An 11,437-nucleotide genomic window follows, 5' to 3' on the forward strand; every position below is an offset into this window, starting at 1 on the left:
TCTCGAATGCAAGAGCAAGGCTTGGCAGTTGGCCCGACCTTGATGTCGGATACCGGTTCGGTCATGAAATCCTTATACCGAATCCGAATCCGAATCCGATTAAAAGGATTCGGTATCGTTGGATATCGGATATATCCGACCCGCTGACATCCTTAGCCCCAGCCGTCTCCCTTACAAAGTTTACAATAGAAGAAGAATCGAGAAAACCCTATTGTTTATTATTTTGGGGCTTTCATCCTTCCTTTTTTAGGGCATCCAAGGGCGACGAGTTGCAGAGCGTCGCCTCCTTTCCCACTGGACGGGAAGAAGAAGCAGAAGGAGGAAGCTCCAGATCTCAGAGACTCTTTCTCTAGGGTTTGAAGAGAATCTCGTTGGTTTGGTTTTCTCTGGTTGGTGCTGTAGCGATGGCGATGGAGAGGAAGCGGAAGGTGAGCCTCTTCGACGTGGTGGACGACAACAAGCTGCTGAAGGCGAACGGGATGGCGGCCGTGAAGATCTCGGCGAACGTGAATCGGTGGACCGGGCGGCCCTACTCGGCCCGGTACTACGAGATCCTCGAGAAGAGGCAGACGCTCCCCGTGTGGCTGCAGAAGCAGGAGTTCCTCGACGCCCTAGAGAAGAACCAGACCCTCATCTTGGTCGGAGAGACAGGCAGCGGCAAGACGACTCAGGTCCGTTATTTTCTCTCTCTCTCTCTGTCTCTTGGCTGCTTTTCTTTCCGACGATGGCGAAAAAATTAACGCAGTGCGCGGGTGTTATCTCTGTTTCCTTGATAAGTGGATGAGTGGTGCACCAACTCCTCTCTTTCTCTCTCTCGGTTTTCTAATTTTGCGTTGTCGATTGGTCTTGTGTTTGTTGTGGATGTTGCGTCATGATAGTTTAGGGTTTTTTCTTTTTATTTCGGTTTGTGCGATTTGTGGGTGTTTGTAGTTCTAATGAAAGGTTTTATTTTTTGGTTTTCTATTACCCGAAAATGGGGCCTTTGGAAGTCCCGTGTTGTTCTCTCCCCAGGCGAAGCATGTGTTCTGTTGTTTTCTTGATGGTATGGGTAGATACTTTTCTAAGTGGGTATGTGCGGTGTTGTTCTGGTTATCCTGTATAAATTGAAGGTTCTTTTATTGGATTTGGTATATCATATCGATAGGATTTGAAGGTTGTGTTGTTGTTTGCGTTTACTATGTTTTTTGGGTAGTTAGTTACTGATTCATGGTGATGGGATCTTGCTTGTTTCCATTCAAGTTTTAACGAACGCTTTCAGAAATGGTTGCGATTGTGAGGATACATTTCATTGTTGATCAGAAGCTTATTTTCAAATAAGATATTTTTTACATGCTTTGTCATTGGAAGATATTGCTCTGTATTGGGGTTTACGATCTTTCTAATTTGTAAAGAGAAGAAAAAGTTGTTTTGTCCGCTTTGGAGGTAGCATTTTATGTGCTTTGGAGGTGGAAGATGGGGTCGTCAATCTGAACACTTAGGACTTACCATTAACATTAGCCTCTTATGCTTGTAGAATATTTAATGTTTACTTTACACTTTTTGCATTTATATGTTTATGTTCCCCAGCTTTATGCCTTTCATGTTGTTTCACTTCACCTTCCCTTCTTGCATTCAAATTTTTGGGCTTTCTTCTTTAGTGTCTCATGCAAGCTAAAGATCATGATGTTCTTCCTTTTCAAGTAAACCATGTTGGATTATTGGAGTTCATGTGCTCTTCCAGATGCAAGATTTTTTTTTCCATTATACCTTTATGACTTATAACTTAACCTAAATTCAATAAGTTTCTTATAAGGGTAGATGCGTACCCGATACAGGATAAGCTGCGTCAAGCTGCACCTTAATCAGATAAAACCCTTGCCTATCCTTGGTTCTGGGTTAAAAAAAATTTGGTTGGGCCTGGCCTGACTTGACTTGAACCTAGCCAGGTTGTCCACATGCATAGGTCCTTGCACTGAATAAGTTAAGATTTAGGTCAGGTCGGAGCCTGAGCCTCTAGTGGGTATGGTTGCATCAGAATCATGACTACTATATCTTAGGCTTAATGTACACGTTGTAACTTGAAGGCGCTCATGTTTGGGGTGAGCATAGGTCAAGTAGAACCTTTGGTTCGGGAAGCCTATAATGTATTAGTTACCATGATATTTGTTCATGGCAGCTATTTTGGGCTTTGAATAGATGGTGCTTCATTTTCCGTCATTTTAGATAGTTGTTGCTATATTGTGTAAAAAATGAGTAAATAAGATGAAATTGCAGGAAACTGGTATTGATCTTGCAGCTATAGATCCCAGGCTGTATACCCAGCTGAAGTCTCATACAATTTTTTTTTGCTTTGAGGTATTTGTTTTAAAATGTTAAGAGTTTAAATGACTGTTAAACTGGAGTAGTAGTTGTGCTCTTGTTGCTATTCTATCTGCCTCCTGCTGATGTTGATTCTACTACTACTAGTGTTGCTGCTGCTAGGACATTTTTTAGGAAAACCTGAGCTCGAGTAGAACTGAAAGTTGTGCAGGAAAAAATGTCATATATGCAGTGTGCTCATAGCTAAAAATGTGAGTTGTTTTCTTCCATAGGTGTGGATGACTTGCTGATGTCTAGTTTACTAATAATATATAGAATTATGTCATCATAGAATTATAGCCTTTGTGGTCTAGCCATCGTGCACTTGGGGTACGTTAAATATAGGATATTAGCCAGACCCCTGGAGTACTATTTTGTGTAAAAAATGAGTAAATAAGATGAAATTGCAGGAAACTGGTATTGATCTTGCAGCTATAGATCCCAGGCTGTATACCCAGCTGAAGTCTCATACGATTTTTTTTTGCTTTGAGGTATTTGTTTTAAAATGTTAAGAGTTTAAATGACTGTTAAACTGGAGTAGTAGTTGTGCTCTTGTTGCTATTCTATCTGCCTCCTGCTGATGTTGATTCTACTACTACTAGTGTTGCTGCTGCTAGGACATTTTTTAGGAAAACCTGAGCTCGAGTAGAACTGAAAGTTGTGCAGGAAAAAATGTCATATATGCAGTGTGCTCATAGCTAAAAATGTGAGTTGTTTTCTTCCATAGGTGTGGATGACTTGCTGATGTCTAGTTTACTAATAATATATAGAATTATGTCATCATAGAATTATAGCCTTTGTGGTCTAGCCATCGTGCACTTGGGGTACGTGAAATATAGGATATTAGCCAGACCCCTGGAGTACTATTTTGTGTAAAAAATGAGTAAATAAGATGAAATTGCAGGAAACTGGTATTGATCTTGCAGCTATAGATCCCAGGCTGTATACCCAGCTGAAGTCTCATACGATTTTTTTTTTTTTGCTTTGAGGTATTTGTTTTAAAATGTTAAGAGTTTAAATGACTGTTAAACTGGAGTAGTAGTTGTGCGCTTGTTGCTATTCTATCTGCCTCCTGCTGATGTTGATTCTACTACTACTAGTGTTGCTGCTGCTAGGACATTTTTTAGGAAAACCTGAGCTCGAGTAGAACTGAAAGTTGTGCAGGAAAAAATGGCATATATGCAGTGTGCTCATGGCTAAAAATGTGAGTTGTTTTCTTCCATAGGGGTGGATGACTTGCTGATGTCTAGTTTACTAATAATATATAGAATTATGTCATCATAGAACTATAGCCTTTGTGGTCTAGCCATCATGCGCTTTGGGGTACGTGAAATATAGGATATTAGCCAGACCCCTGGAGTACATTTTTAAGGTGACATATCTTTCTAAATGAGTGGTTTAAACAGGCTATAAGGTATCTTCTGTGGCCTCTTTTTTTTAATGGCTGTATCCCTATTCAACTGATGAAACTGGAACAGGTGAGATAAAACTGGAGCGGCAGAGTCTCTATGTCAGATCGAAACCCACAAGCACTATTGGTCAGCTTCAATGTCTTACCTCCCTTGACCTTTTCTGTTGCAATTTGCAAGCCTGTTTCCCCATTTTTATCCATACTTCAACTTGTGTTACATGGTTGTAACCATATCTTTGTGAGGTAGCTTGGACACTGTGCTTTTAATGCTTTGTGCTTCCAAAGATAAGAGTAAATATACCCAATGTGATCAACCATGATATTTGTGGTTAAATTGTAGATGGTATGTTGCTTTTTGTTATTTCATACAATGAATATTTATGTGACAATGTTACTGTTAGGCAGATTCCTCAGTTTGTGGTTGAGGCTGGTTATACAAGCAACCGCAAGCAGATTGCATGTACTCAACCTCGTAGAGTGGCTGCAATGTCTGTATCTCGGCGCGTTGCAGAGGAAATGGATGTCACAATTGGAGACGAAGTTGGTTACAGCATCCGATTTGAGGATTGTAGTGGCCCTAAAACTGTTCTAAAGTAAGTTTCTGGCTGTCCCTGTTGTTTTTTTATTCATAATTTGTGTATTACCTAATTCTGTTGCTATATTTGTGCTGTGGATGGATTTTATTTTGTCATATTCATTATTCTTGATTTTCCTGTTCCATGGTTCCAATAGGTATTTAACAGATGGTATGCTTTTGAGAGAAGCAATGACGGATCCACTTCTGGAGCGTTACCGAGTAATAATTTTGGACGAGGCTCATGAGAGAACCTTGGCAACAGATGTACTGTTTGGGCTTCTTAAGGAAGTTCTGAAAAATAGAGCTGATTTGAAGCTTGTAGTTATGAGTGCAACACTTGAAGCAGAAAAGTTTCAGGGTTATTTTTATGGAGCACCACTCATGAAAGTACCTGGAAGATTACACCCTGTGGAGATTTTCTATACCCAGGAGCCTGAGAGGGATTATCTTGATTCAGCAATTAGGACTGTTATGCAGATACACATGTGTGAGCCAACAGGTGACATCCTTGTTTTCCTGACAGGAGAGGAAGAGATTGAGGATGCTTGCAAGAGAATCAACAAGGAGATCAATAACCTGGGTGACCAGGTTGGGCCGGTCAAAGTTGTGCCCCTGTATTCTACTCTGCCTCCTGCATTGCAGCAGAAGATATTTGAGCCTGCACCACCATCACTGAAAGAGGGTGGGCCTCCTGGTAGGAAAATTGTTGTGTCAACTAACATTGCTGAAACTTCTCTGACAATAGATGGGATTGTTTTCGTGATTGATCCTGGATTTGCAAAACAAAAGGTTTATAACCCAAGAATCCGTGTAGAATCTCTCTTGGTTTCTCCCATATCAAAGGCTAGTGCACACCAGAGGGCAGGCCGTGCTGGTAGAACACAGCCTGGAAAATGCTTTAGACTTTACACCGAAAAGAGTTTCAATGAAGATCTTCATCCGCAAACATACCCAGAAATCCTTCGCTCTAATCTAGCTAATGTTGTACTCACTTTAAAGAAGCTGGGCATTGATGATTTGGTGCACTTCGATTTTATGGATCCCCCTGCCCCTGAAACTCTAATGCGTGCGTTAGAGCTTTTGAACTACTTGGGTGCACTGGATGATGAAGGGAACCTGACAAAGTTGGGAGAGATCATGAGCGAGTTTCCTTTAGATCCTCAGATGTCAAAGATGCTTGTTGTTAGTCCTGAGTTCAACTGTTCGAATGAAATTCTCTCAATCTCTGCTATGCTTTCAGGTAAGTTGGTGACCTGCTGTTTCAAATTTTTCCTTTTTCTTCCCCCACCCCCAAACCAAAAAAAGGAAGAGAACTTTGTTTCGATATCTGTTATATCCTTTAAATTCTACATGTTTTACCATTGAGTGTTGCATTTTAATGCATGTAGATGTTGTCTAGAATTGTTATGCCATGAATATCATGGCAAAATAAACCAATAAAAAGTGATTTATGTTGACTGATGAGTTTTTACATAGTCTGATCATGCATCTCACTCCCTGATGATGACAATGATTCGGCATTCCTTGTCCCAGCAAGTCGGCCATGTCTGTGGCTTACTTGGAATCCATGTGGTTATGTGTGTGTCCCAAATGCATCTTGTACTCATTGCATTGTGCACAAAAATATGCATATCTGCTGTGTATTATATGCACGTGTGCATGTATTTGTGCAATGATGCATTAGGAGTCTGTGTTGCCCTGTAGGCTGTCATCAGCAACTGTCACGGCCAAGTTTAAGTTGTGCTCCGTGCCACTATTTGGTCGGTGCACACCATAGGAATTCTTAAGTAAAGTGCTGATGCAGATAGTTGCAGTTCTCAGTATAACTCTAATGAAGCACATGGTGTCGTCTCGCCTCTATGCATCTGCTGACCTACCATGGGCCTCCTCTGTCCTACCAAATTTCTCTTTCTTTAGTCCCAAATTGCTTTCTCCGGCCTAGGGATGCTCAAAAAGCGGCAGATGAAGCAAAAGCTCGGTTTGGTCATATCGATGGGGATCACCTTACACTACTCAATGTCTACCATGCATACAAGCAAAACGGTAAGTATTTGTTAGTGTTTTTTGTTCTTTTAGTAGTAATGGGTATGTACTTGTGTTGCATAGTGCGAGTCACTTATTTTCATCTTTCAATTTATCTGCTGCAGATGAAGATTCAACGTGGTGCTATGAGAATTTTATCAATCATCGAGCTATGAAGTCAGCTGATAATGTGCGACAACAGCTTATGCGTATCATGGGCAGATACAACCTCAAGTTATGCAGCACAGATTTTAACAGCCGCGACTACTATGTCAACATAAGGAAGGCTATGCTGGCTGGGTATTTTATGCAGGTTGCACACCTTGAACGTACTGGTCATTATTTGACAGTGAAAGACAATCAGGTTACCTCCTTCATTCTCAGAATCTGCGACTTACTGGATTTTTACAAACCTAGTAACTGTGAATTTTCATTGGCAGGTGGTTCATTTGCATCCTTCAAACTGCCTTGACCACAAGCCAGAATGGGTTATATACAACGAGTATGTCTTGACAAGCAGAAATTTCATTCGTACAGTTACTGACATCCGTGGAGAATGGTAAGTTGGTGTCTAGTTACTGGTACGGTCCACTCAAACTTTTGTCCCTTTTCCTCCAATCCGTATTGAGATCCAAAATTTATGCTATGAAACTTTCATGTGTGTGCACGGTCGATCCATTCATGTCCTTCTGTTGGCTTATTGTTATAACCGATAATACCTGAAGTGCCTTTTAGGTTTGAATCTTGGAACATAATTATGTTGAAATCATAGTCTCTTGGCTAAACATTGCTTGAGCTTTGGCATTGTTGTGAAGCGACTCTTGTTTGGATAGCAGTCTTTTACTCCCTTGCTGATTTTCGTTTTCTGGTCAGCGGTCGTGTGCTGTTTCTTTTTTCTGTTACAACCTATAAGACTAGAGTTTGGCTTTTTAACCTACAGTACTAAACCTTGATGTTTTAGCACTCTCGTGCACGGATAAATGCATAGTTTATGTCAATTCAGAGTGCCAGTGATGTCTTTCCTATTTTTAGGATCGAATATGATTAGCTGCTATCTTGTTGTGTTAGCGTCTGAAACGCGCTTGCGCACATGCATGTGTACCGACATATGCACCAACCACTTGTGCACACATGCTTCCTCTGTGCCCTCCATGACAGTATGATTCTATTTGATTAATTGCTGTTTTAACTCTTTTATGTGTAGGCTGATCGACATTGCAACTCACTACTATGACCTTGTCAATTTTCCTAAATGTGAAGCAAAGCGAGTTCTGGAAAAATTGTACAGTAAGCGTGAGAAAGAGAGAGGGGAGAGCAAAAGCCGGAACAAGGTTTAGTTCTAGTTCCTTTGCTGTAGCAGCTTCCATCTTGTGACTGTTAACAGTCCAGTTGGGTAATCTTGGAAAATGGACTTGCCCTTATTTCCTGCACGCAAGGTATTGATGTTAGGAGTTGATGAACGTGTGCTTTTATTTCATGAATTCCGTGACAAAAAGGCGTTAATCAGTGCCACGACAGCTTAGCTTGTTGCAGTGAAGGCGCTAAAAGTGGTTATGTGATCCTTTTCAGCAGGTTCTGTTGTATAAGTTCTCACAGGATGATCTATCCGGAAAATTGTGCTGTAATTCACAGAATGCACTGTCCGGCTATGTTTTTTCTTTCTTGGTTACAGGCATTCTGTTAAATATTTGGACTTTTACGGATGCTCTTTTTAGATTCATGAAATTATTTACAGCAGGTGTTGGTATTAGTCTAGTTTATCTATCATACTTCTACTGTTGAATCTTTTAATCAGACATCTTTTTATGGGATGCGTCATGAATGGGGTAGCCCCAAGGGGTTTAGTGCTGTGTTAGGTTCCTTGGCCACTAGACGGGTGGTCAGGGTTCCATTCCCATGAGCATCAGCCCCCCTCATTAATGAGGACAAGGGATAAGCCCTTGTTCAGCTGAAGCTTGGCGACTTCCGGTGCGCCACTGGTTTATACCATCGTGACTGTAATTTCAGCAGGCTTAGCCAGCGATATTAGGTTTCTGATTCCTATGTTGGGTTTTCTGCCTTTCATGAAAAAAAAATCATGAAGGGGGGGGGGGGTAAACCTTGGATGAATGATTTAATTATCTCATTATGTTCTTGGATTCAGATCCATGCTATTTTGGTTTTCCCAGATTTTGCAGCATGCAAAACTTTAACCGGCCATGTCAAAGTTGAACGGTGCCAATAGGTTTTCTGAAGTTTAGGGGTCATAATCGGTAGTGTGTTTACATGGCGTTATATCCATGGAGGTCTTTTGATTTTGATTGTTTACCGAGCAAAAGTGAAGATATTGAGAATCAAGAGTCTTCCCGAGTTGCTTTCCCAAGCAATAAAAACGATTCCGCTGCGTTTCTTGGTAGTTTTGATCTTGAAAGCCAGATCGGTGGCCTGGCCCATGTGCACTAGCAAGTATCCAGAACTTTTCCAGACTTCGTTACCAAGCTCCTAATTCTCACTACTGCTCTTGTATTTGAAGTCTGTTTTGTTTTCCCAATCCATGTTCCAGAAAAGCATTACACATCTAATACTTGTGATTAGGAAAGAAAGAGTCTGATTTTGTTTTCCCACCAAGGTGATCCCATGTGGTACGGCGGGGTCCTGTGCGATGCTGAAGGACCAGGTTCGAATCCCTCTGCCGTATGGAGTTTTAAGAGATATCTAGTAGGGGTCTGCCTAACCCCAATTTGCCTTTAAAAAAAGTGATTTATTGTCCTCTTGTGCATATTACGTTCCTTTAGTACTAATACATGCTCTCTCTCTTCTTTCTTTTCTCTCTTTATTCCACAAAGAAACCATTTCTTGGATCAGAGAGGCCTGGTCACACAGTTTTCTGGTTTTCTTGTAGAAAGGAGTGCCTACATGGAGATTCGACCTTGGGGTTAGAGAAAAGCTCCCTAACCACAAGCTCCAAGACCGCACATTACTTCCTTTAAAACTGCTCAAATTAATGACTGCTGATAGTTATTACTTTATGAGAGCCACATTTCATGGGCTCTCTCTCTCTCTCTCTCTCTCTCTCTCTCCGTTCCAGGCGCAGAGACCTAGCTTTACTGGCTCAGCTTGCCATACTTACTGTCTCTGTTCATGCCAGAGTAAAACTCCAAGGGCTTACCCCTCGAGCCCAGGGAGTCGCCAGGCTTCGGCTTTATCCATGGAGGTGATTCCCATGGGATTTGAACCTAGAGTGCCCGTGAAACAGTCAAAGGCCCCATATCCCACTATGCCAAACCCCTTGGGTCAAAACAAGCATTGTGAGAAATGTACCTTCTTTTATGGTTTAATATTTTGGTTCATAGAATGTATCAGGAAACATTTTTTTTAATGAAGTATCAGGAACCATTTTCAAAATGTATAATCTTTTATAAGATCTTTTTGCCTTTAAGGGTCCACCTCCGGCCAATTGGCGTTTGAGAGAGAGAGAGAGAGAGAGAGAGAGAGTACCACTATGCGTTGGTGCAACAAAATCTTTGAGCCAAAGAAAGTCCATGAGATATATAAAAGCAACTATTTTATTGCTATGTAGATATAAGGAGAAGAAGAAACACACTAACAAAAGACCAAAAACTACAAAAGGACGGCCACAACAAAGTGGTATCTCTCTATGAGCCGCCGGTGAGACCAGTCTCCCTCTTATTCCTACTAGATATCATCATCATCATCATCATCATAGCTAAAGTGCTATGATGATCTTCATACCTCCTTAAAACACTCTGCCAACATATAAAAACATAAACAAAAAGATTAGTAACAAAAACAATATGATAAAACTCATGTTTCACAATGAATACTAAGCCAACTTCACAAAGTGTGATCAGCTATTATCCTTGACATGTCTACCATGATATTTAACTGTTTTGCTAGGTTATATATATATATATATATATATATATATATATATATATATATATATATATATATATATATATATATATCATGCAAGGGGAAATTTCAAAGTTGGTGAGGCACCATTATGCACCACAATGCTAATGGCTGACCACAGACCTGGTGCAGTCAGTGCCTGGCGTAGGAACAAAAGGAAGCTGCACCCCACAGGACCGCGGCAACGAGCTCACTAGCTTAACATTGAGCCCAGACATTCCCAAAGCATATTTCTTGATGCAGTCGCAAGCTGTCCTCCTATCAGGGGTTGCACTAGCAGCTCCATTGAGGCTCCTGACGCCAATGCAGCACGCGCTCGGCACCGGCCCACCGTTGCTCATCAGGTAGCCGACGCACGGCATCAGGTATCTTATAACATCAGAGCATTGGATGGCCTCACTTGGGGGTGCAAAGAGCAGAATGAAAGCAAAGGTGATGCACACAAGGGAACGCACAGAAAGGCTAGCCATGTTGATACTGATACTCTCTTTCACACACACTCTCTCTCTAGAAAAGGCTACTTCTTACTTGCGTATTGAGGGAGTGAGAGGGGGTGTTTAAATAGAGAGTGAAGGGGTGAATGCAGTTAATGTTAGTGCCATCTAACTTTCCCTCAACCAATAGCATTTACTGCTTTTCCTTTTCCAAGATACTCTTGATTGACACTTGTCAGGTTTCCTGTTTGGCTTCCTCGTTGCAAGTTTCTATCGTTCAGTCATTGTAGAGAATCTTGAGTTGGATGCACGGTTTAAATGAAAGAAGGACAGCTCATATTTTCACACTAGGATTATTGGGACTTTGTTTGGATTGGACTAGTGGGGCTAGGTCTGGTCTTTAGGAGCCCTTACCGTGGGAGTGATGTGGATAGATCAACTTTGAAAAGGCTCAGTTATTATTCAGATTAGCAGTGGTAGTTGGGCTGATGGGTGCAATGTATATTTTTTTTCTCAGTTTGCTTACTTTCGGCTTTAAAACAATGTATTCTTTTTATAAAACTTGTCAGCTCCATGCTTGCTTGTTTACCTTAGGCTCATCATGAGTTCGAACTAATTAGCTTGTTTCTTCACATGAATAAGCCAAGCTTGAAGATTTCAAACTTGGGTTATTAGAGAGATACGTTGCTGTTTGATGATTTAAACTTGTAAATTACTGTCAAATGTCATATAATAGGACTT

General features: G+C 41.0%; 2 protein-coding genes across 3 annotated transcripts; one reads left to right on the forward strand and one right to left on the reverse strand.

Moving 5' to 3' along the window:
• The first annotated feature begins 217 nt into the window (after window positions 1-217).
• On the forward strand, window positions 218-8,084 carry LOC149844183 (putative pre-mRNA-splicing factor ATP-dependent RNA helicase DEAH2). 2 transcript variants are annotated; one of them, XM_090000379.1, is made up of 7 exons: window positions 218-671; window positions 4,154-4,341; window positions 4,481-5,565; window positions 6,243-6,368; window positions 6,473-6,711; window positions 6,788-6,906; window positions 7,552-8,084. In XM_090000379.1, the coding sequence occupies exons 1-7, from the start codon at window positions 405-407 to the stop codon at window positions 7,682-7,684; spliced, it is 2,157 nt and encodes a 718-aa protein (XP_089856505.1). In that variant the 5' UTR covers window positions 218-404; the 3' UTR covers window positions 7,685-8,084. The 2 variants fall into 2 exon arrangements, with proteins under 2 accessions (XP_089856505.1, XP_089856506.1); XM_090000380.1 differs by having other exon boundaries at window positions 6,788-6,928; window positions 7,552-7,627.
• Window positions 8,085-9,882: 1,798 nt separating this feature from the next.
• Window positions 9,883-10,777, reverse strand: LOC149844184 (non-specific lipid-transfer protein 1-like). The gene is made up of 2 exons (XM_090002083.1): window positions 10,386-10,777; window positions 9,883-10,093 (listed from the first exon to the last, which is right to left on the reverse strand). Exons 1-2 carry the CDS (start codon window positions 10,730-10,732, stop codon window positions 10,084-10,086), a joined length of 357 nt encoding a protein of 118 aa, XP_089858209.1. The 5' UTR covers window positions 10,733-10,777; the 3' UTR covers window positions 9,883-10,083.
• Window positions 10,778-11,437: the final 660 nt, after the last annotated feature.

Source organism: Nuphar pumila, chromosome 3 (genome assembly GCF_984573655.1).
Source record: "Nuphar pumila chromosome 3, dmNupPumi1.hap1.1, whole genome shotgun sequence".
Classification (NCBI taxonomy): Eukaryota; Viridiplantae; Streptophyta; class Magnoliopsida; order Nymphaeales; family Nymphaeaceae; genus Nuphar; species Nuphar pumila.